We start from the raw sequence: 25994 nt of genomic DNA, 5'->3' as shown, positions 1-25994 counted from the left end.
CTGCGCCCCAAGCACACGCGGGGCTGGGGTCCCCAAGGTGGCACCTGGGGGGCTCCCCCGCGCCTTTATCGGCGTGAGTTTCGGGGTAAAAGTGACAGGTTTCTGGTATCTCTCTTGTGTTTCTCTGCTGCCTTTTGCTTTAATTCTTTCGCCACAGCCCGAGAGCGAAGTTAAGCGGCTCCGGCGGCCGCGCTCGCCCGGCCCTGCCGCTTTCCAAGATTTTCGCTCCAAGAATGGAAAAGGCGGAAACTATCGAGAAAACACGGGGCAGCCCCAAATCACCCCGCGGCTGCCGGCCCGGCCCGGCCAGCGCTGCGCCGCCCGCGGGGACCCCAGCCCGACCCCCGCTCCGCATCCCGGAGGGATGGAGGGACAGGGGGATGGAAGGATGGGGGAATGCAGGGATGGGGGTATGGAACGATGTGGGGATGGGGGGATGGAAAGATGTAGGAATAGGGGGATGGAAAGACGGGGCGCGGGGCCGGGGCCGCCCCGTCGGTGCGTGCCGGAGCCCATGAATTGCTCCGTGAGCGCCCGGCGAGGCTGCGCCGCGGCCGCGGGCTCCGGGCACCATGCAGAAGAGCGTGCGGTACAACGAGGGGCACGCCCTGTACCTGGCGCTGCTGGCCCGCAAGGAGGGCACCAAGCGCGGCTACCTCAGCAAGAAGACGGCGGAGACCAACCGCTGGCACGAGAAGTGGTTCGCCCTCTACCAGAACGTGCTCTTCTACTTCGAGGGCGAGCAGAGCGCCCGCCCCGCCGGCATGTACATGCTGGAGGGCTGCAACTGCGAGAGGGTGCCCGCTCCCAAGGGATGCGCCGCGGGCAGCGCCAAGGATGCCGCGCTGGACAAGCAGGTACCGCCCCGAGGGTGGAGGGCAGGCGGGGAGGGACAGCTCGGGCCGCCCCCTCGCACCCCCGGCGGTGCCGCCCCCGGCCCGGCCCCGCCAGGCGCTGCCGCTGCCGCTGGAGCGCTCCCGGCGACTCTTGGTTCCTCCCCGACCCTTGTGTCGCCACCCCCGGTGACAGCTGCCCGGAGAGCGGCGTGGCACGGAGCATCTGCTGGGCTGCCGACACTCGTGCGCGTTCCTCGGCAAACTCAGCGCAGGCTGCGAGGGGCCGGAGTGCCGGAGCAGCGCTCCGAGGAGTCGCCGAGCCTTCCCCGCGGGGCTGCCGCCTGTGCCGGCGATGCTCCGGGGGAAAGCGGGCTCCGGGCTGCCCGTGGGGACGCGGGGGACAGCCGGGCAGGTGGCCGGGGGTCCGGCTGAGCCCTGATTGCAGGCTGCGACATCCCCCGGTGTGGCCGGGCGCCGTGCCCGCGGTGGCACCGGGAGCCGCGCCGGGGGGAAGGAGCGCGGAGGGCTCGGCTGGCATTCCTGCCCCTGAACTGACAAATTCCTGCCGTGTGCCTGGCCCTGGCGGCCCAGCTGAGCCTGCCCAAAGCTGATCTGAGCGACATGCGTGTGTCAGAGCAGCCGCGGATAAATACTCGCGTGTATTACATAACCCCGAGCAAGGGGCGCCGTGGCTGCTCGGCGTGGAGGCAGATCGGGTGTCTCACCCCCTCCTGCTGCCTCATCTCCGTTCTTGATCTCGTCTGAAGTGTGTTCCAGGCCGGTGCTGGCGTGCCCTGCTGCCTGTCCCCCTGCTCGGGAGGCGCCCGGCCGGCTTTGGGGAAGTTTGGGCGGCTGCAGGTGTTTCCTCACGCTTGTGACAAAAGTGACAAAGCCGACCACAGCCGTGCCCTCAAACCCCGCACATCTCCGAGCTGTCCTGCAGAGGTAACTTTGCCAGGGCAGCTCAGAGCCTCTCCCACATTTGTGCTTTCCCCCCACCTGTAAATGATCCTGGTGTGCTTCGGCAGCCTCCGGCTGTCTCATGGTTGAGCGAGCAAACTTTGGGGAGCTGGGGTGGTTCTAGCAATGTCATATTCGCCCTCCAGCTCCTGCTCGTTGCTTTGAGGCGTGTTTTCACAGCGCTGCACACGGAGCACTGGAGGACCCCCAGATGATGTTAGACATGGATGTTGCCCTGCCTGCTTTACATTGGCTTACTACACTTGTTTATCGGCGGTGTTGTTAAATTACAGCTCGGCTGAGGGAACTGCCTGAAAACAAATCCCTTCCGTGCCTCTTCTCTGGGAGCCCTAAGTTGTGCTTTTATAGTGATGAATGAGTTGTTCATAATTACATCTAGTAATAATTACAGGGCAGGAAGCTGAGCTTTTATTGCTTCAGACATCAACTATGTTGGTGCTTTCAAGAATAGCAGACTGCTATTACAGAGTCAGAAGAATGCTTTGGTTTTTTTTTTTTTTTTTTCATGGGATGCTAGTTTGAATTTTCAGGAGAGATCATCAGGAAATATCCTTTTCTGTTCACCTTCTGCTTGATCCCAAGCTTTATTCAAAGCTTTTGAGTGTTAGTAGCTTTTACAGGTGTGTAATCATTGACGTGCGCCCTTGTTTGTGTACACACATACAGACACAAATCTTTGCTAAGGTCTACAGGAAATTCCCTCAGTGACTAAAACTGATCCATGGCAAGGAAAAAAAAAAAAAAAGGAAAATATTTGAAAATGAAGCAGTGTCTTTCATTTAGAAAATGTGCTCACATTCTTAAAGGTGTAAAGCAATAAGCCACGAACCTTTACTTTATTAACAGAGGCAGGCAAACTTTAATCAGATGATAATGAAAAGTCGATATTGCACATGCTAACTTCTGGCAGTGAAAAAATACTGCATAGATTTAATTTCCTTTGATTTCACCACACAAATGTATTAATGGAATGAAAAAAAAGAAGAAGAAGAAGAGACGCTCTATGGCAGATTTTGAAGAATCAGATCTCTCCAAAGGAGGGACAAAAGACAAAAGTTACCTGCTTTATTTTGGGGTTCATTTACCTGAGTAACTTAGACATTAGAGTGATATGTGCTGCAGAATTACACAAATGAGGGAGAGAAAGAGGAATTAATCCCACGAGAGACCTTCTCCAGCATACCTTGAGTGGATACTTGAAAAAGCAATGCATTTTGTCCAAGTTACATAATAATAAAGATTATGGAAAATGCTGTAGGACAGATAAGATTTTTGCAGATCCTTTCAGTGCTGGTTTCCAGTTGCTTGGGCATTGCCTGTCAGGCCATGTGCCAGCTGGAAGTCTGTGAATTGCCAGAGCTGAGCAGGCTGGGTGCTGGGCTGTGCTGCCCTGCCCAGGACACTGAATTTTGGCCACCAGCTGTGTCCAGGTGTGGTGTCCATGTCCCAGCCAGCCCAGGTGCTGGGCAGTGACACGTTCCACCCTGCTGGGTGTGACAGGAGCCACCATCCAGAGGGAGATGCCAAATGCCTTCATGAAATTTGCTCTGATATTGCAGCATGAGGGGCTTGGGAAACAATTGCCATGCCAGAATGTGCTCATTTTGCCTTTTCCACTGGCACACTGGTATGTTTTTTCCTTCAGAGGGATATTTGCTTCAAAGGAAAAATCTGTTAAAAGTGCAGAACCTGTCTTGGTAACGACTGCATGAAGGGTGAATCAACTGCTGATATTCTGGAAATGTGTGATCAAATTGAGCATGCTGCATGTACGGAATGATCTGCAGAGGGAATTCTTGCTTTTAGAGAAAAATGTTTTGATCCCCCCCCAGATTTTAGAGGAGTTTTCGTAAACACCAAACAGGTGTTGCTGTACACTCTGATTTCACACCTCAGGCAAAAAAAAAAAAAAAAAGAAGAAGACAAAGACTCATTGAAAGAATAACAGAGTGGAAGAGGCTGAGCTTCAAACCAGCAAATTAGGACATGTAAATACCACATGCAGATAGGTCCTGATTTCAGTTTAGCTGCTTCTTCCCAGGGGAATTGAGGGCTGTAAACAAGTGCAGCTCCCAACAAGTCCTTCACTGTGGCACTGGGAGCCCGGATGAGAACACATTTCTGCTTTTCTTTCAAAAACTCTGGAATGAGAACGGCTGGCTCTGTCCCAGTGAGGGCTTATTCTCCTCCAAAAGTAGAGCAAAATGCCCCAAATCATGCTTTTTGCAGAGCCTCACAGGAGGCTGGCACTTGTTATCCAGCAAGTTCACAGATACTTTTTAAAATACTACTGGAAACAAGTGATTAGAGGAATGTAAATATTAACATTATAATTATTGTCCGCGCTGGGAGGAGGCCTGTGTGTTTAGTTTCTTTCATAACTGTGCATTGAATACGTGGAAATGTTCTGATACTGTTATTAATAACTGTCTCGGAGTATTTAAGGTTGCCAATGTGACATGACTGGAGCAGAGATATTCTTTGTGTCTTGCCTGCAATAATCTTCCTCCCACTTAGCAAAATTAAATGCAGTATTAGGTCCGTGTCCCCACAGATTAACAGAATGCAATCATTTGAATATTTTCCTGCCTGCTGCAGCTCTGGTTTTGTAGAGGACACAGTGATTTTGTGGATCCTCTCTGTTTTACACTTTTTGCTTGGCACATGCCACCAGCAGCTTTGCTGTACCTTCAGCTACTTTAATATATGTTTAACCAAGCAACAGCACTTAAAGGGCATTTTTAAATGAAGATTAAATTAATTAAAAGTTACTCAATATTTTTCTTTTTGGGCTGAGTTGCTCAGCATCCTGTGCACTTTTAATGCTGTAGCTGGCTGGGGAGTGTTGGGGTTTTTTTGGCACCTTCAGGATTAGTATTGTCCATAAATCTTACTGCTTGCCTGTGGGCAGGGAATTCCCTGTGGTGTTCCAGTGGAAGGTAGGCCAGAGACCACCAAGCTTTAGAAATTTTTAGGGGAAATTAAAAAATAATAGATGAGTTTTTCTCCTCATCACCTGAGAAGGAATAAAAACGACGTGCTGTGCTTTTGTTTTTTTTTTTTTTTTTTTTTTTTGTTTGTTTTTGGGGTTTTTTTCGTGTTGGTTTTTTTTTTTTGGTGGTAGATCTGATCATCTCCACTACACCTTTAAAAAAAAAAAAAAAGTTGTGTTTTAAGAGCTAAATGCTGTAACTTTAGAAAACAATCTAGAATTATATCCTCTCCCTTTTTCTCATGGTGCTGTGGAACTGTGACCTTTGTCCATTTTTTGCCCTCTTTTCCGAGTGTGACACAATTTTGAGATTTTTGAGTGTGATATAATGTCTGAGAAGCAGAAACGGTCTGATTAATCACTCTGCAGGCTTGAGCTGGTGTGACCCAAGTCCCTGAATTACTGAATTATCCCGAGATTCCCACCGGCTGCAGCGTGCCCTCTGCAGTCTTCCAAACCCAGCAGCCCCGCTGAATTGCTTTACCTGGTGGCATTCAGCTAAATAAAAATGGTGCTGCATTTTTGGGGTGCTCTGGGCGTTCTGCCAGTGACTTTGTGGCTGCCCCAGTGTGGAGCAGCACAGCTGCTGCTGGCAGGATTTTGGGAGCCCCCCTGAGCTGGATCCAGGGCAGTCCTGGCAGGATTTTGGGAGCCCCCCCTGAGCTGGATCCCCGGCAGTCCTGGCAGGATTTTGGGAGCCCCCCTGAGCTGGATCCGGGCAGTCCTGGCAGGATTTTGGGAGCCCCCCCTGAGCTGGATTCAGGGCAGTGCTGGCAGGATTTTGGGAGCCCCCCTGAGCTGGATCCCGGCAGTCCTGGCAGGATTTTGAGAGCCCCCCTGAGCTGGATCTGGGCAGTATTGGCAGGATTTTGGGAGCTCCCCTGAGCTGGATCCCCGGCAGTCCTGGCAGGATTTTGGGAGCCCCCCCTGAGCTGGATCCAGGGCAGTCCTGGCAGGATTTTGGGAGCCCCCCCTGAGCTGGATTCAGGCAGTCCTGGCCTTGATTTTGGGAGCCCCCCCCCCTGAGCTGGATCCAGGGCAGTCCTGGCAGGATTTTGGGAGCCCCCCCTGAGCTGGATTCAGGGCAGTGCTGGCAGGATTTTGGGAGCCCCCCTGAGCTGGATCCCGGCAGTCCTGGCAGGATTTTGAGAGCCCCCCTGAGCTGGATCCAGGGCAGTCCTGGCAGGATTTTGGGAGCCCCCCCTGAGCTGGATCCGGGCAGTCCTGGCCTTGGGGACACTCTGGGCAGTTGTCACCCCATCCCAAGGAGGGTGTTTGCCTCTGTTCTGGCACTCCCCAGGCTGGTCCTGAGCCACACCACCACCTCCCTCGTCAAAAACAAGCTTCACTGTTTGAAAATTTTAAATAAAAGTGTAGTAAGGGGTAAAAGGGACAATATCCAGTGCTGGCGTGCCTTGCCAAAAAGCACACCATTAGCTTGGGACAATTTTCCTGTGTGATTTCATTAGAGTGGTTAAATGCTTATTAATGAGAGTTATGCACACTCAAACATTTCTGTGAGTTTAGATGTTCCAGGAATTTCTTCTGCTTGGTTTTAACCTTTGACTTGTCTGCATGACATCCTGTACATTAACTCAATATATTTCATTTCTTCTCGAGGCTCCATTCTGTTGTTTTGACACTACTTGATAACTGGAGGGTTGGTAGTAAATTTTTCCCTTGGTGTCCTGGTTTTTGTCACTGTAATCTTATCATTCAGATAATACAATGTGAGGAACAACATTGCTATTTCACACTATTGTTTGAGTTAGTTACACAAATATAGTCATTTTAATGTTACATAGTGTCTATTTTAATATTGTGCTAAGGCCTAAGATATATTTATCACACTACTATTTCTATAAGCTATACAGTGTATAAATAAACTGACAGATCATACTACACCAAAAAGCAGTTAAAAGGAATTACAAATAGTACTTATATATAATAATATTAATATAATATCAGAATAATGTTATATTAATATAATATAAATATCAGAAAATTTAATATTAATACAATATCAGAATATTTATTATCAATAATAACTTGCAAAAGGCGATACATAAATGTGAAAGCCCGTAACTATATTTTTAATTTTTAACAAATTTATAACTCCGTTATCTCAGGACTCTGCTGGGTCCCCACCAGTTGCAAATTTAGGATGGCTGTTTCTGTTTCTTTCTGATTTCCCTTCGCTTCCTCTGCCTTACACAAAATATTTCTCCAGTTTCAGCAAATGCCAGAGATTTCCTGTTTTCTGGAATGGTGGGGATCATGCTCAGCGCCTTTGACAGGATGTCTCTGGTGTCCTGCAGAATGGAGTCAGTTTATTTTTAACCCTGTGCACTCGTGGAGGGTCAGGCACGACAAGGAAATTGCAACCTTCTTTTGCACTAGCCACGTTCTCCCCACTTTGGCGCTCACGGAACAATTAATTAAATGCTTAAATAATTTAAGCATTTAATTTTAATTAATTTTAATTTAATTAAAAATGCTTCCTGCCAGTAAATCTGTTGGGGAGAGCTGAAATGCTGCAGGACAAGTGCAAAGCTCTGCTGGGAGGGCGGTGGGGAAGAAGTGCAGGAGGAGGGGAGGCTGCAGCCTGTGCAGTGCCAGCTGTCGTGCAGATGTTGTGCAGATGTTGTGCAGGGGAAGGGAGCTGCTGGTGGCCCTGGGGTGATCCATGCAGAGCTGATAGCCAGTTGATAATCAATGACATCTGATTCCTGGAGCACTGCTCTGAGAGCTTGGCCAGGAGCAGCAGGCAGGGCAGGGCTGCTGGGGTGGAACTGAGCCCCGTGTCTCTGATTTTCCAGGTTTTTATGTTGATTTTGTTTTTTTCCAGGTTTTTATGTCGATTTTATTTTTTTCCAGGTTTTTATGTCGATTTTGTGTCACTGAGGTCTTGCAGTTGTGCTTTCTTGGCCCAGCAAGTACCTGAGGGCTGAGAGAAGCAGCAGGGCCTCCTTTCTTGTCAAGGACTCAGGAAAGAATTGTGGTTGTGATTAATAATGGTGATTAATCCTCGTTTGGAGACCCAGCTTGGCTCAGGAGGGAGGCGTGCTGGGGGGGCAGAACCAACCTCTGTGAATGTATGGCTAAAATACAAAAGGGCCACTTAAACACCAAAGATCAGTGGCTGCATCTCACCAAACTCCAAACTGAGTTGCATCACACCTGCTGGGGTTTGTGCTGACCACTGCTGCAGCAATTCCTGCTTGCCTCGCTGGCTGTTGTGAAAATAAATCTGTTATAGCTGCAGGGGAGTGAGGAATGGTGAAATGATGCCATGAGGGGTGGCACAGGGCAGGGGTATTGTATTTGTAGGGATCCCCATGGCAGGGAGGAATGGTGAATCTGACTCCATGTTCTCAGAAGGCTAAGTTATTACTTTATTATACTATATTATATTATATAAAGAATACTGTGCTACATTATAGTAAAGAATACAGAAAAGATACTTATTGAATGCTAAAAAGATAATAATGAAAACTTGTGATTCTTTCCAGAGTCTTGACACAGCTGGGCACTGACTGACCAAAGAGTCAAACAACTCACAGCAGAATTTAAGCCAGAATTTAATGAGCCCATCACCTGTGGGTAAACAATCTGCAAACACATCTCACACGTGAGCACAACACCAGAGAAACAAATGAAATAAGAACTGCTTTCCTTTTTCTCTGAGGCTTCTCAACTTCCCAGGAAAAAAAAAAAAATTCTGGGTGAAAGAATTTATTGAGGGAATGTGAATGCCACAGAGACGGTGCAGGATTTTCTGGCCTGTCACTATGGTGACATCTGACCACAAACTCCCCCATCTCGGGATCTCCTCTGGTTGAGAGACCCCAAGGTCTGTTAAAAGTCTCTTTTCCCCAACCCAGCTGTCTGAGAAGAAATCAGAAATCTTTGGCTGTGGTTCTCGGACAGGACAATGCCCAGATCCCTCCATCCTGTCCCCTAGACCCCCAGAGTGAAACTCTTCAAAATTCCACCTTCCACCCTGTGACAGCTGCTGTTATGCTCCTTAAACTTCTGTGACTTGTAATTCTTCATATGGAGTTGGTAATTTGCTCCATGGGTTCAGATTCAATTCCCAGGTGCCTTTGGCTTCCTGGCAGGGTCTCTGAGCCCCTGCCAGGGCTTTGAGCCATCCAGAGGGATGTCCTGGGTTCTAAAACCACCACTGGGCAGGGAAGAAGGAGTTGATGGACATAACTTTGAGAGGGGCAAAAGGGTTAAAAGGCAAAATCTCCATTATGTGGGTGAGCACATGGTAGGGAAGGGCTCTGCTCTGTTCCCAGTGCTGTAATATTTTCTCCATTCAGTCTTCTGTTGTATTTTTGATAAGGTTTAATAAACCTTTCTAGATTTATGAACAGTGAGTAGCTATTTGTCACACGTGGGAGAACTCTCAGCAGGGCTGCCCTGCCACAGGGCTGCAGACCTGCCAGAGCTCTGTCTGCACCCCTGGGATGATGCTGGAGTCCTTTGCAGACCCTGGGTGCTGCGCTGCATCCCTGTGGCTGTGGGCAGTGAAGGGAATTGGCCCTTGGTGAGACATCTTGATGCCTCAGGATATCAACTTTTATATTTTTCATGTATTTGTGATCCTGCAGTTCTTTGGTGCCTAACTCCAAACTCCACATTCAGTGTCACTGCTGCTGTCCCGTTCTGGGCAGACACAACAATTCCTCTCCAGGCCTGGCAATCAAGGACACCTCACTGCCCCAGGGCCAGAAATGGAAACAACAGTGAGTTGGGGGAGAAACCTGGGGTAAATGCCTTCATTAGCTGAAGCTGGAATTGGAACATTGACCCCCAATATGCAAATGGACCAAACTTATAAAAGTGTGAAAACCATCATCCATTTTTGGGTGTAGCACTTGGGAGGCTCTGTCTGCTCTAAATGTACCTGAAGGCCCTTCAGTAATTTTATTCCCTTAATTTTGTCTGGCCTCTGTTTTTGGGTAGCTCAAAGAGGCATCAACCTGACAAACTGAGAGGGATGCCAGGTGGTTTGTCTCTGTGTGACATAAACCAGTAAACCAGTGCCATTTGTGTCTGTGTGAGACAAACAAATATATTTACCTCCCATGGAAAGGAAGGGGGGAAAACCTCAAGTATCTTCCCAGCACTGCTTCAAACAGGTTTTGCTACAGATCACTGACTTTCTGCAGACGCATCTTTGATTTTTTACTTTAATTTTTATTTTTTTTTGAGGGCGTTTGAATGTGTATCTGACACGTGTTCACTCCCTGTGTGATCCAGAGCAGAAGGATGCTTGTCCCGAGTTACTTGCCTCTTGAGCCCCTCTCACCCCGGTGAATCAGCTTCCTGTCTCTGCTGTGACTTCTGCAGACACAACCCAGCCTGGAATGCAGGATTCCATCCCATCTGCACGGGGATGTCTGTTCGTCCCTGCAGCCTGGCTGCGCTCAGCTGCGGCCGCGCAGGAGCGGCTCCCTTGAGCTCTCACCTGCAAGTCTGTGCACACAGCAGCACCTGGGCACTGCCAGGCCCCTGCCCTGTGTCTGGGCTGCTCCTCCTCTCATCCCTGCCTTCGTTTTCCTCTGGGACCTGTTGGCTGCGCCGTGCAGGTTCGTCCTGCCAGGCAAGAGGCTCTCCCTGGTGCTGCTGGTCTCAGTTGTTCCACGCTTTCACTTGGGGTTTGATGCACTTGGCTGAAATTGGAGAGAGGTTTTATTCCTAATATTTATTTTGTGAGCAAGTTATTTGTAATTGTAGCAGGTCCCCTTAATACCACTTGCATTAGAAGGGTGAATATATGAGTTTTTTATAATTGACATTCATTGCCAGGGTAATAGCAAAAGTTTGTTCACAGATTTGCTCCCTCTTTGTGCTGTCCCCCTCTCTGACCCTTTCCCTCCAGCATTTCTTTTGCCTCTTGTAAATTTCAAACTGCTCTTGGTGCATATTTGGCCTGGTTTGTGCCCCACAGGTGTTGGTGTGGTGCTTCCAGGAGCAGTGCTGGGAGCTCTGGGTCAGTCCCTGTGCTGCCCTCACCAGCAGCAGGACAGAAAGTGACTCCAGCTGTGAGCAGGAGCAGAGCAAGAACCCGAGTTCATCACTTGTGTCCTTCCCCGTGGGCCTCCAGCTCGCTGTGTCCTGCTCTGCAGCCCCTTCTGCACTTCCAGGGCAGAGAGCATCTCTCACCCTTTGTTTCTGGCAGTGAGCATCTCTCCCTCTCCTGGCTGAGACACCCTGACTTTCTGCTGCTGTTTTTAGGAGAAGTGTAAAGCACCCAAGTCCTCTTATTCTGAGCACTGCAAGGCACCTCATCTTTCTGAATTGTGTTTTTCATCTTTGCTAATAAGTTTTGATATTTATACTTCCCCACCTTGCAGTAATGTCAGCATTTGACAGTTACATGCAGTAAAAACAGACAGGTTTTTTTTTCCCCCTACAAATTACTGTGCTGTAATACAAAAATTCAGAATTTTCTGAATTCTTGACTGACTCAGGAGCACAAACCTGTTTGACTTGAATTCCACACATACTCTTCAATGATTTCCTAGTGCAGTCCAGTGTCACCCAGACTTTTTGCTGGAGTGAACCTTGAAAAGTGGCTGGGAGAGAGCAGACATCTCCCAGAAATCATCCCTCACACCCCAGGGCTGGCCAGGACCACCAGTGTCACTGCAGCCCCTGGGAAGGTGATCAGGAAAATCCCCCTGGGAAGCATTCCCACAGACATGGGGCAGGGAGGGATTTGGGGTGGTCAGGGGGATGCACAAAGGGGAAATCACACCTGAGCAGCCTGACAGCCCCCAGCAGGGATGGGGACTAACACTCCTGAAGGAGCAGCCCCGAGGGCAGTGAAAGATGATACTGAACCTTCACCCAGCACATCCAGTTCTGAGATGGGACTGTTGGCCCAAATTGTAGGAATTTTTTTTTTTCTTTTGGGTAAGGAAAACCAGCAAGGCTTCCCACTCTGCTTTCTTAAATTTTCCTCTCTGCTTGTTGTCAGGAAGTGGAATCACGTGTGAAAAGAAATATATATGCCAGGACATTGTTTCAAGTTGCTGCACAGTGATCAGTGTCCTCTTCTTTCTGGAAGAAATTTACTGTTGGCTCAGAACCATAATGAAAAATTCAGAATTCTTACGAGTTTATTGCAAAATAAAAAGATAAAAACTCTTTCTGTCTTCTTGTGCCTTTGATGTGCTTTTTTATCTCTAATGCACATGTTAGTGCACCATGTATGTGGCATGTATTTTCTATTTCACTTTTTTTTTTTTTTTTTCCTGGGGGAGTAAAAGAGATTGTTTTCTTTTTTAATCGCTTCCCATCTGATTTAAATTTGAAGTAGTCATTCTAGCTTGGCTCATGTTTAAATTGTAGCAGGAAAAAATTGTGCAACTAGAATAAACTTAACTTTAAACTTTTATGCACTAATGAACAGAATGTGATATAACTGCTGCTAACTCAAGCTGAAGCCTTTTTTCCTTGTCTTGAGTTACTTGGAATATATCTGTAATTCAGTGGTTTTCTGCCTTTTGTATTCTCCTTGTGCTGAACAGTAACAATCTTTAAAAAAAACACCAAAGTTTTGCTGCCCTGGGGAGTGTAAAAATAAATTTTTTGGGCTGTGTTATTGCAGAGGTGGAAGCACAGAGGGGGATGTGATTGTTCAGCTTCAAGACATTCCAGACACTGCCAGGACTCACCTCGGCTCCAGCGTGTGTCACTTCTTTGCCCATTTCCTTTCTGATTTTTCCCTTACCCTTTCCTTCTCCCTGCTGTTCACTCAGGTGGCTTTTTATTCAGTCTCCTCCCCCTGGGGTATATTTGGGGAATCCCTTCCTGCTACTGAAGGTGGATCATTTGTAAAGCTGGGACACCCCCTAGCACAGCCCAGCTTTGTGAAGATTTGTTTATTCCCACTCCACTTACTTCCATAAAAATACATAAATGGTGTTTCTTACATCAAAGACATAAATTAAATGTCTGTCCTTTACCTGATGCAATTTCACAGCGGTGGATTATTTAATCTAAGTGACTTCAGTAGACTTTTCTAAATATATCAAGTGGGACCAGGTGCCTGATCTGCTTTAATGCCATGTACCTTTTATTAAGGGTTGATCAGCTGCCATTTCCATTTATATTTCCTGATGTTCTTTCTTGATTCAAGGTTATTTTTAAGTCACCCAGGTCAGGAAGGATATGAGTGGGGTGGAGTGCTGAGGGAAGTGTGGATAATTAATGGAAAACATATTTGAAAGGCAGTTTTGAAAGCTTCCAAAGAAAAGTATTTAAATGTAATTGACTCATTTGATTAAAAACACTTACTAGATTCAGGCTGCTCCCTTTGCTCTCTTAAATCCCCCTGAATCATGAACCTGTCAAATTAATTATTATTAAGTAATACTTATATCAATAATAGCATCCAGTTCTGCATGTATTTAATGTATAACCTGCAGCTGCCATTGTAGATTACTCATGCCATGAAAACGTCAGTATATGTTCATTTCTAGTTGATATTTGGAAACTGGAGAGTGTTAAATGTGCTTAGAGTACCAGCACTTTCCATGACCTATATGAGACAAGCACAGGGCTGCTAAGGTAAAATTATGGAAAGTTTCAGCCTGGAATTATTGGCACCCTGTCTTGTTTTCAACGTTGGGATCACAATGTGGCACAATAGAGTATGTCATAACATTGTTTTCTGGGTTGATTTTACATTTAAAAAAATTATTTATTTATTTATTTATTTTTAAGTAAGGACTTAAAGGGCAACAACTAGTTTAGTGAGATACTAGAAACTCACTTTGTCAGTGAGGGCAGGCTTGGTTGTTGACACTGTCTATATTGAACAAGAGCTGTCTCATGGATATATATTATTTTTATAACTGTCAGCAGGCTACAATATCCTTCTCTACCAGCAAGGAGTCTCCATACCTCTCCTGTTTTCCTTGCATGCCCCTTGTCCTCTGCCAGGTGGCTGTGCTGAATATTTTTGGTCACCCACAGCCTCAATAAAATCCTCCTTCACAGGCAGGAGTAGATGCAGGTTTATGTATGCAGCTGATATTGGGTGTTCCTGGAGCTGCCTGGCCTGGTGAGAGAGGAAATTTGGGGTGCTGTGAACTCCCTGCAGTGAGTGGGTCTGTGTGTGGGTCACACTAGGCCAGGTCACAGACCTGTGCTGCTGTGGTGTCCCTGAGGCACCTGTGAGCTCAGCCCTGCTCCTGACACGGCACTGCTCTCTGTATTTATTTGTGTCACCAGAGCAGCAAACGGCTCCGTGCTACATGGTAGTAACAGATCCATGATCCATCCATCATCCATCCATCCATCATCCATCCATCCATCATCCATCCACCCTCCAGGCTGGCTGTCTCAGACCCCCACAGCCATTTGGGTGCTCAGAAAGCCTCAGTCCCTCTCAGTGCCCCCTGCTCCATGCCCAGGGAGGCTAAATTACATGATGCTGCTTGTGGAGGAGCCATAGCCGTGTGGCTGTGGGCATGCTGGTGCTGGGCATGCTTATCTTGCCTTCCACAGACACAGGGAGGTACAGCAGACATTCCAGATTGGACTAAATGGAAGTGTTGGCACCTGCTGGCATAACAAACACGGAGCAGACAGCAGCAGTCCCTGGATCACCAGCACGGAGTACACACCATGGGCTTGGGAGGGTGGAGAGATGCACATTTTCTGTTGTGGGTGTTGATACTGAAAGCTCTGAGGATGTCCTTAGGCTTAGCAGTTGAGATATTTCTTTTAAAAACTTATGTTGGGTTTTTTTCTTACATGCTGGATAAGCAGCATTGGATTAATTTGTGGCATGGTTTGCTGGTGCTCTCTGAAGGTTGTTTGTGGAGCAGGAACATGCTGGGGTCTGTAGGTGAACATAAGCGTTCTAAAAATGGTGTATTTAGTGTTATTAAATATTACATAAAATTTAATATATTTTGTGTTAGTAAATATTAAATTTATTACCTTTTAGAGCGTGGCAGAGTATCGCAAAGCTTTGAAAAATTTGTAAGGTGGGTTTCCACAGTAATCCCATGCAACCCTCTCTCATCACCTGCAAGAGCTCCTTCTTGCAGTCCTGAAATGTGCTTCCTAAATGTACTTAGTGAAATGTATTTTTTGAGGTGTGCCTACATAACTCCTATCATCAAATGTGGCAGGAATAATTCTTTCCTACTGTAATTGGCACCCATCACACTTAGTGTTGGCCTGAGTTTTTATAATTTTTACGTAACTTCCATGTCCCTGCCACAGGCTATGTTTTAAAAATAATGCTTGCACATCTCCTGCAGGGTTAGCCTCATCACCAGCAGACCAGAATTTCTGGCTTTCCAGAATCAGTTGACAGCCAGCAGGAATAATATCTTTGTCTTCAGTATATACTGTCATCTAATCTATTGAAAAAAGAAATAACCCATTGGAAACCAGCAGTACAATTGGTCTGCTAGTCAGACACCCACACTCACATCTGGGACTGATGCCTGGTGTGTGGTCTGAGCTGTTCTGATGGGGGCAGAACAGGAGATCACTGACAATTGTGGCACTGTTGCCTGGCTCAGCATTGCGGCGTGAGCCCCAAACCCCCAGTTTGTTTTCTCTGAATGGCTGTGCTCCAGTGCTGCACCCCTGCCTTTGTGCCGAGGAGCTCTGCTGCCTTCTCTTAGCTGAGTGTGAGCCCTGGCTGTTTCCCTGGGGCAGTGCTGATGTCCAGGACACTGAGGTTTGAGCCTGCAATTTGTCTGAGAGCCTCTGGACTCTTGTGTGTGGCTGCAGACCTTTCATTCAGGGCACTTTCTGGTCGAATAAAAGAAAAAGGGATTGCAGTGCTCCTGCAGTGATGCCATGCACTGCAGCTTTTTGTCAGCAAATGATGTTTGCCTCCCGATGGCCTGCCCTGGGAGATGAGTGGGGCCAAAAATACCTCAGTTTTTGAGGCCAGAAAAGCTCAGTTTGTGTTTGCAGAGCCCCAGGCACAGGGCTGTGGGTTGGTGTGGTGGGGCACAGAGCACCCCTGAGAGGACATTTAGGGACAGAGAGCACGAGACAACCTCTGCAGAGGTGGCACCAGCACCTGGAGTGTCAGCCCTGAGCTCTAAGGCATTAATTACCTGCCATTCATAGTTGTTATGCAATTAATGTGGGACGGTTCCAGCCTGGCTCTGCAGCAGATTGAGTGTGGATTGTGTCAAAGCAGCTTCAGCACCACACACCAAGAGTTTGATTCTCACTCTCACCTGGGCTCAGCAGCTGGTGGCTGGGTAGAGTTTTCCGGGGAATTACACGGGTTGGAGACATTGCACCTGATGGAAATATGCTGGTTTTATAAGCAATTATTGTCCCACACCATGCCTTAAACATTCACAATAATTTCACAACAAAAGAGGACAATAATTTTCAGGGAAAATCAGTTTCTCTGGGTATGTGTACAGTACATTTAGCTTTTCTTTTACTTAAAAAAAAATTGATGGGAAACTACATAGTAGCAGCCTTCCTATTTAGCAGTGAGAGCTTTCTTTTGTGGTTCAGGAAATTTTCACATTGGACTTCTGCCAAATTTCGTTACACGCCTTAAATACTTGAAATATTTGGAATGGCCACCTATAATGAAAGTAAGCAAGTATAAATTGGCAATGAATGACTTCCCAGGCAGTTGGTCACACAAAATCCAGTGATTTTTTGACTGGATTGCCACCTGAGTTAGAATTGGCAGAAGTCAGGAAAAGGGCTTGAGGTCACCTGGTTATGGGAAGCAGGGAAGAGCATTTGGGACTGCACAGGACTTGCTATGGGAATGACTCCAGGAGGAGCCTAAGGCAGGGAAAGGGATGAGTGCACGTGGAGAAATAGTGGAATAAGCTAATTAAAGAGACCAGTCTGCCTGCCCAGGTGTGTGAGCACCACAGTGGGTCTGTCCTTGCCCTGGGCTCCCAGGAGCAGGACAAGTTCAGCCCTGAGCAGCACAGCAGTGAGGTGGAAAAGGTGTTTCTTTGTGATAGTGATGCCTTGGGATTTTAGCTTTTATATTGTTCATGTATTTGTGATCCTGCAGTTCTTTGGTGCCTAACTCCAAACTCCACATTCAGTGTCACTGCTGCTGTCCCGTTCTGGGCAGACACAACAATTCCTCTCCAGGCCTGGCAATCAAGGACACCTCACTGCCCCAGGGCCAGAAATGGAAACAACAGTGAGCTGGGGGGAGAAACCTGGGGTAAATGCCTTCATTAGCTGAAGGTATAATTGGAACATTGACCCCCAATATGCCAATAGACCAAATTTATAAAAGTGTGAAAACCCGTGATGTGTGGTCCATTTTTGGGTGTAGCCCCTGAGGGAGGGTTTTGCCTGCCCAAAATGTACCTGAAGGCCCTTTAATAAATATAACTGCTTTTTATTCTCTTAACTTTGTCTGCCCCCAGTTTTTGGGCAGCCCAGTGAGGCATCAATAGCAAGGAGTGCTCCCTCAGAGTGCTGGCAGCAGCCCCTGGGGACTGCTGGGGTTGGTAGGCCGGGACACAAGAAAAAGCTTTTGGCAAGGTCTGAGGAGGAAAATGGCTATGAACAGCTTTTTAGAAGTGTGTCTGAACTGCAGAAATCACTGGCAAACCTTTTCCTGTGTCACTGCAGCTCCGAGCCCCGCACTGAGCTTGTGCAGGTCACTTGTGCTCAGGGGCAGCAAAGCCCTTTTTGGGGTGAATAGTGAGGAACCTGGGCACAGTGCAGCTGTGGAGGTTCAGCTCTCAGTATGAGATGGTTTAGTATCTGGAATATCAGGAGATAGTTTAGTATCTGGAATATCAGTATGAATATCAAGATATTTTACCTCACGAGCAGATTGTTTTTGTTGGTGCTTCAAGTACTGGCTGTAAGAATTTTATGCTCTGCTCACCTGAAATGAGCTCTTTTCCACCCTGCCTTTGGTGTGAAGGTGGAGAGAGAAGGTTTTGCCCCATCAGCATTACAAACTGTGCCTGTGGCCCAGAAACAGTTTTTGTTTTCTTGAATTGTGGGAATTTCCCACATTACATTAAAAATAAATTCCTACCACCTTTTGTGCCTATAAAAACCTTCAAAAGGCGATGCTAATTATTGTTTTTGCAACTCTTTGATTTGTTTTATGAGTCTGCCTGATATGTAGCATGTAGTATTTTTTTTTTCTTCAATATACAAGGATGGAAAAGAACTAGGATACCAGACAGAAAAATGCAAATTTTCTATTCTTAAGGTACCTGCATCATAATGATAACATGTTTGTTGATCTGTATTTGTGTCTGGTTTATGCCTTGTGTTTTTTTTTTTTCTTCAGAGGTAACAGATAAAAACCTCAGTACTTTGTAATAAGTGTTTTCTCTTCTTTGTACTGAATAAATAACAGCTGGTAGGTTTTGGTTGCCTCTGTTGAGCTTTTCAAGTGAGCAGGTGATGTGACCTGCTGCTCCCCACACCTGCACGCAGGACAGGGAGAACTCACTGAGCAGTGGGCGTGGAGCAAAAAGCTGAGCAAAAAGAACCATTAACTTCTGTAAGGACCTTCAGCTTGTGGTGTATTTTCAGTGCCCAGAAATTTGTCTGGGAGTTAGTGCAGGAGGGAGAAGTGCTGGGAATGGTGGGTGATGCAGGTTGGAATTGCACCTTTTTAACCCCAGTGACATCAGACATCCAGGCCCCAGAGTCCTCTGCATTTAGGTGGAGCTTTCCATTTGTTTTGGTGATTATAAGGTTTCAGGTGGTGGTCCTAATTCAGCCAGCTAAATCATTGCTGGGAGTGAAACACCCACTGTCCTTAATTATTCTGGTGCTGCTGGATGAGTGGTTGGCAGAAGCACGTTGCAAACCTTCATCCCAGCTCTCCACCCAGCAGTGTAAATAGCTGTATTTGGATGACTGACCTTCTTAGCAGGACATGGTGCTTTTCCTGCACACAGGGCCCAAATTATACTGGGACATCTGTCACTGGGTTAGGCTGCAGAATTGCCTGCAGCTGGTTTTATTAGGACTGTGCTGCACAACCCCTGTAGCTGAAGGACATTGTCACTGCCCTGTGAGCAAGCTGCTGTTCAGTGTGCCACCTCTAAATAGTAGTCATTTAGCTGGGGCAATGGCAGAGACCAGCACTTGTGGAAATTCAAAGATTTATCTGATATAAATATTTACAAGATATGGGTTTCCCTGGTAACTTGAAATATCTAAAAGGCAAACCTGTAAAAATGTAGGGAGCTGTGGCGCGTCTCTGAGTGTTAAGATTTGTTCAACTATTCAAGCTGTGGTACTAGAAAACCATCTTTTTTTTTTTATTATTTCTGGAAAAGCAAACTTGTTTAGTTGTACTGCAAGACAAAATTAGGTTCATATCTCTTATGAAAAGAATAAGAGATATGCACACTGATAGCAAGTAAAGCATCTGCCTGCTGTGTTTTGTAATAGCACATGCCTTCATTTAACAATTATTAGAAAAAGAACAACTCTGGCATTTCAATCACTGAGTAGCAGCCCCTAAAAGTTGTGTTTTTGTGATTTTGTGGCCCATTTTTGGGAACACTCTGCTCTTTCCCCATTCTCTGGATCATTTAAGGACTAGCAAGTGGCTGTGGCCACTGAGAGGTGGCTGATTTGAGCCAGGATAGCAAGAGCTGTAACCACAGCTTGTGGCTACCTGCCACACCTCTGTGCTGTATTTCTGTTTGTACACAAATTATTTTATAACTCTGTTATGTATATGTTGTACTCAGCAGCTCTTGAGACAACTGCAGCTTGTGTTCACAGAGCCAACAATGTTCTGTTGAAAGGAAAAGGTGTGGGAGGAGAATAAAAACGATCCCGTGGGTCTTGTCAACTGAATTTAAAGTGGTTTTTGTGCTTTCTGATTGCACTTGGGGTTCCTCTGAGGAGGAGGAGGAGGAGGAAGAAGCCCTCAGACGTCACAGTGACACAGGAGCTGTTTGCTGGGAGCCACACAAGGCTTGGCACACTGGGTCTGCACCGAGTTTGGGGTGAGGGCTTGGTGATCCTGGGGGTCATTCCCAGCCCTGCTGGTTCTGTGGTTCCCTGGGCACCCCCCTGCCTCCTCCACAGCAGCCAGGGACTCATTCTGGGGCACCACTGAAGGTTTCACTCCCAAACTGCCACAAGCAGGGCAGCACCTTGGCTCTGGGTGGGTTCTCTGTGGCTGGATGCCACGGAGCTCCCCCAAAACTTCCTGATGGAAATGACAGTGATGGGAATGTCACTTGGCAGCTGGAGCTGGGTTGAACAATATTCTTCCTTATTCTTCCTCTTCTCGTTTGTCTCCCTTACTGCATCTGGCTACAACAGTTGTGTTTTCACAGCAAGCAAGTAAATTCATGTGCTTTTTATGCCTTTTTTTTTTTTTTTTTACATGATACAAAACTGGGATGTTAAAAGACAGTAAATTTCCCCAGTTGTGTTACAAATGTGAACTTTGAAACTTCTTTCTTTAGTTATCAAAAGCACTTCTGCATTGTTTTGTCTTTGAAAAAGATAATTTTAAATGCTTCATAGTGATTGCTTTGTGGTTTTCTTTTTCCTAACACACCTGAATTAACCTGATTATCTTTCTGACACCATGTCAGGCAGTAGGATGGCAATCTCCATAATTACTACAACTCCTGCAGTAGTAGCAGTGGTATCCCATTTTATGCAAGTGCCAGAACAAAGAAGTTTATTAATGTTTTACATTACAAAGGTTAGGGAGGAGGTGTCAGAAATAGAATTCTAAGAATGAAGGCAAGAAGGGGGGGAATCAAGGGGAGTGTCCCTGCTTGCTGCTCTTCACCTTTTAGTTAGAATTATTTTGCAGAGTTTCAAAAGACCTGCGGAAAAAAACCCCTTAATTGGTTCAATCAACAAACAACACAAAGTGCCTTTTTTTTTTTTTTTTTTTGCTTTAATTTTATGTTTCTAAACAACTATAGATACAGAGAAGCATTTAAATTTCCTTTAGGATAAAAAGCTGTGGGGTTTTTAACCTGTTGCCACCCCTTACCCATCCCTTGCTCTGGTGTAAATCAGAGCAGAAGATTTCAGTACTGTTTTTCCTTTTGTTAGAAATAGTTTTCAAGAAAAGATGACTTAAGGAATATTTTATCTGTAGCTGCAGAAAAAAACCCCACATTTTCAGCAAGAAAGTGATTGAGCATTTAACTGACCTGAAGGCTGCAGCTGAATTCCTACTGTATTTTTTACATTATGCCCTGTATGCCTGCTAATGCAGAAAATTAGGTTTTTTATGGTTTCCCTTTCTTGTTATCAGCAGCAAAACTGGATGGCTTTTCCATCCTTACACACTGCTGTGTGTTTCTCTGCCTTTGAAAAGGGTAATATTCATGTGGGCTACAAAGCTCTGAAAAATGAGAGGATTTTGAGAAGAGAAATAGAATTTCTGACATAGTCTTCCCACAATACATTCCAGTGAGTTTAGAACTGAAAACAACAGAAACTTTTGTATTTAGATGTAGCTCTGAGTGATAAACTGCTTCTCAGACAACTTGATGGAAATTGATGGCCTAAAGATGGGGTGTTTTTCTGTATTTAAGAAAAAAAGAGATCAGTTTTGGTTACAATTAAAAGAAAAAACCGGCAATGTACTTTGCTTGAGAGGAAGAGGGATTTCAGCTAAAACCAAGACTTTTATGTGCAAATGGAAAAAAGAAATGAGAAGCAAATTGAATTTCAACATTTGCCATTTGAAGACTTCTTTGATCATTCAGGCTGTGCTATTACATGATACAAGACATGTGGACCTTTAGAAGAGTTTATCAAAACTCCACTAGAAGGGAAGAAATCACAACTTCTAAAACTTGGTATTGGCACCACTAAAAGAAAGTGCAATAACATCCCCCAAAATAATTCTGTTTCTATCCAAGCTGAAGCTGGTTTTGCCACTCTGCTTCATTTGCTGTTCCAGATTTTCCAGCAATTTGTTCTGAAAAGCACTGGGAAACAAACATAGTGGAAAGCAGAGCTTTACTTAAAAGTTTCTTCGACTGTATGGCACGTTCAAGACTTAATGAACTGCAGCTATCAAGCACAACTGTCAAACTGGCAAGAAATAGTAACTTTGGCCTTTTTCCTGCCACGGAGGAGAGATGAGGATGCTGTTCTGCACCTCTCAAGCCGGGGCTTTGCAGGATTTATTGTGGAAGAGCAACAATGGGAAGGCTTTCCTGCTCAGAGATGATGTCCCCTGGGAGCCCAAAACCTCCGTGTTTATTCAGGTTAGCTTGAGAAAGCTCTTGCTGCTGGGGATGTGTATTGACATGGAAAGCAAAATTTGAGGTTGCATAAGGAGGAGGAACGTAAAATATTCTCTTTGTGGGAAACGAACAGAAAATCCCATTGTTCTGCATACAATTTACTCCCTTCTGGGAGAGAGAAAGTGATGCCTGTGCTTCTCTGCCCCTCTTTCCACCCGCTCTGTAACCCTGTCCTCTCCAGAATGGTGCTGCCTGCTCAGGATTGCCCTTGGCTGCCACTGCCACCTGTGCCTTGCTGGGAGCTGACATTCCCAAATCAATTCTCCACTTCTCAAATCCGTGAGATCTGAGATTCCCAGTGTGTGCACAGCAGGGTCAGGCTCTGCTCTGCCCAGGATATTAGAACCCTGACTACTGAGAGTTTTAAACTTTCTGTGCTGACAGACACTGACACCCCCAAAAAAACCACTATATTTCACCCGAGGCTGTAAAAAAGGCCTTTGAAATTAGATGATAAAACTGAGGTTATGAGTGTACAATTTAAATAAAAGTATATATCACACAGTGTAAAACTTAGAGTTCAAAGTTTTAAAATATAATAATATATAACAATAATATGTATTATTTCTATATTATTTATAATAGATATATTATCTATATTATTTATAATATATATCATTCATTATATATATAAAACAAAGCAGAAGTTTTAAAATTAAGGCTAGTCCTTCTTCTTCACGAGTTTGAGTAATGTTGTGTAATTAGATTAAAAAGTCCACATTATGAGACACGAATAGTTAGTTATTTAGTTTAAAAACATTTTTTGTCATTTATTAAGTAAGCAGTTTATTTCTAAAAAATTTATAAAAAGAAAAATATGACTATTTTAATTTGTTGAAGTGAAGTACTATAGAAATCACAGTTTGTGAGAATGCAATATAAATAAGAACTAATAAACACCTAAGTCCAAAGGAGAAATACTGTGTCACACATTTAATCCCCATTTAATCCACATTTAATGTGTCACACATTTAATGAGAGGAGAGTGGCCTGTGGGGGGACAGGAGCACGGTCCCTGAGCCTGGGGACACGCAGGGCCCTTGGGCACAGAGCTCTGCTCAGCTCTGGAGTGGGTCTGCACTGGCAGTGGCTGATGCACTGCAGGAAGTGTTCCAGAACACCCGTGAAATAAATGGCACCAGATAACAGCAGCCCAGCAGCACTGCTGGAGTGCAGGTGACACGAAATGTGCTCAGGGACAGGGCACTGCTGAGAGACCCCGAGCAGGCTGCACTCAGGGACAGGGCAAGCACCACCCCAGGGCTGGCACTGGCAAGGGCAGCTGTGCCACATCTGGAAACCTCTGCTGCCAGAAATCACAGAATCACTGCTGCCATCTCAATGCAAAGGTTTCGTACCCTCCTGGCCATTTCTCGTGGGCAGCCCCTCGCAGCACTGACTCCTTCTCAGCACAGCCAACAAACTCCATGTTCCTCCCCGACCAGCCAACCTGCTCTTTTACAATGCCTGTCCTGACTGGATCTGGCTGTGGCCTGTTAAGGGCAGGCCTGTTCCCAATTCTGGATAATTAGCACAGCTGTAACTCCTTAGGGGTGAGATTACCTTCAGCACTATCTCTATTCTCCCACATTCCACCCATCCACAAATCACAGAATAATGAGGTTGGAAGAGACCTCTAAGATCATCGAGTCCAAGCTGTGCCCTAACACCTGAACTAGACCATAGCACCAAGTGCCATGTCCAGCCTTTCTTTAAACACATCCAGAGATGGTGATTCCACCACCTCGCTGGGAAGAGTATTCCAGTGCTTTATTATTCTTTCAGTGAAAAAAATTTTCCTAATATCCAAGCTAAAGGTGCTTCCAGAGACCAGGATCAACCAGCAGTGTCAGAGCACGCCTGTCGGATGGAAATTAGGCTAAAGCATCAACAAGGAGGTTCCTCAGCTTCTCTATCACAAATCCTTCTGTAAATTCTGTGCAGAAAAAAGAGCACCTCTTTGCTCTGCATCCAGAATTCCACCAGCTCCGGGGGAAAGAGCTGATGGAAGGGAATCCTCAGCTACTGGGTGTTGGGAAGGAGCTCAGCAGTGGAGCTGGGAAGGGGCTGCAGCCCCAGGAGAGGCTGAGGGAGCTGGGAAGGGCTGAGCTGGAGAAAAAGAGGCTCAGGGGGCCCTTGTGGCTCTGCACAGCTCCTGCCAGGAGGGGACAGTTCCTGCCCCCAGGAGCAGGGACAGGAGGAGAGGGAACGGCCTCAGGCTGGGCCAGGGCAGGCTCAGGGTGCACACTGGGAATATTCCTTCCTAGTGGGAAAAATGCCACTCACTTGTTTTTAAAATTTTAGAAGTCTAAGAGTAATAAAATGGTTATAAAAATAGAAATATAATTAGAGTAATAAAAATTTGGACAATTAGGATTGGGACAATACAAGACAATAAAAACAAAGAGTTACGGACAGTCCAGGTACCTCTTTCTGGGCAAAATAAGCCCAAAAAAGGACCCCCATTAACAGAGGATTAACCCTTAAAAACAACAGTCTGTTGCATATTCATACACCTCATACATGATGCATAAATTCCATTCAAACATAGGATTCTGTCTGGTCACTGTCATCTTCTTCCTCTTAATCTTCAGGGCTGAGGAGGTGGGAAGAAGTTAATTTCTTCTGATAAGGGAGCAATAAATTATTTTTCTCTGAAAGATTTAGGTGTCCTGTGGCTGCTGTCTGGTGCGAGTCCCCTCTTTAGAAAAAGGATCTTATGTAGCATAGTTTCTATTTTAACATTATGTTATAACCTAAAACTAAAGAAAATATGTTTAGGTTATGTTATAACCTCACCTTAAGAAAATTAATACAGCATAACTTTCTAACATAACGTGTATAATATTCATTTTAATATTTGCGAAAAACCCGTCATAAAATACGCATTTTTCACACTAGAAAGGGCTGTCCAGCCCTGGCCCAGCTGGCCAGGGCAGGGGTGGAGTCCCCATCCCCGGGGGGATTTCAGAGCCCTGCAGAAGTGGCACCTGGGGACGGCGGTCAGCGGTGGCCTGGGCAGCGCTGGGGAAGGGCTGGGCTCTGACCTTGGAGGGCTTTTCCAACCTCAGCAGTCCCATGATTCTGAGATCTCTGTGATTCTCTAGCTCCTTGTGGTGTGTTTGGTTTAAGCCCCTTCCCCTCTGTCTCTCGGGGTTCAGTGGTTGGGTGGGTGTGAGAGCCAAGACGAGGGATGCGGGATCCAGGGGCAAAGAGTGGCTCAGCAATTCTTTCCTTCTATATCAAAACTTGCTTTCATTTCTATTCTTTCTTCAGGCTCCACATTCAAAAATCTTTCTGCCAAGCATCCGTATCTGTGAGACTTCCTTTTCCTTTTCAAACTTTCATCCTTCCCAACAGGTGGGTGGGAAGCTGTGCCACGGGGTGAGAACAGTGCAAAATGAGGGCAATGAGTGAGGAAGGGATTAAACCTCCTGCCGTGAGTAATTTACCTCTTGTGCAAACTTTGCTGCTCGATTAATAGTGCTGAAATGACAGGTGTGGCTGAAACCACAATTTGTGGGGGAACAGAACTCCAGGCATTCTCTGCAAGGTGTGAAAAGTTTCTATCCTGTTATCAGAGAATATGAGTAATTGTTGAATTATTTATAAAGCAAACTTCAACATGTCCTTTGATATATCATGACACTAATTTGGGTGAGTATTAGGTATATTGTCTCTCTGTTTAAAGCACTCCACACTGGAAAACCTTCAAACTGAATCAACTCCAAAATCTCTGCTACTAAGATATTGAGTGTAGCACAGTTAATACGATTGGGGACATATTAGTAAAAACCTGAAAAGAAAACATGTGCTGCAGTTCCAGTTGGGTAAATTGTTAAAAACTGAATGTGTGCTTAAGTGGCTCTTTGACAATCAATATTATAAAATGTGGATTCTATCTGTAATGCC

General features: G+C 45.9%; 1 protein-coding gene across 6 annotated transcripts in view; it reads left to right on the top strand.

Annotated features, from left to right (window-relative positions):
* Positions 1-475: 475 nt before the first annotated feature.
* The window catches only part of RASGRF2 (Ras protein specific guanine nucleotide releasing factor 2), a 120364-nt gene continuing 94845 nt past the window's right edge, over positions 476-25994 (top strand). For all 6 annotated transcript variants that reach the window (XM_041463301.1, XM_041463300.1, XM_041463299.1 and 3 more), the window contains exon 1: positions 476-857. In XM_041463301.1, coding sequence (XP_041319235.1) covers positions 573-857 — 285 coding nt within the window. In that variant the 5' untranslated portion in view covers positions 476-572. The remainder of the gene's footprint in view (positions 858-25994) is intronic.

Source organism: Pyrgilauda ruficollis, unplaced genomic scaffold (assembly GCF_017590135.1).
Source record: "Pyrgilauda ruficollis isolate IOZ18807 unplaced genomic scaffold, ASM1759013v1 scaffold164, whole genome shotgun sequence".
In the NCBI taxonomy this organism is placed as follows: Eukaryota; Metazoa; Chordata; class Aves; order Passeriformes; family Passeridae; genus Pyrgilauda; species Pyrgilauda ruficollis.
Note: the sequence above shows the minus strand (reverse complement) of the source record. Positions and strands in the feature narration are given on the sequence as shown.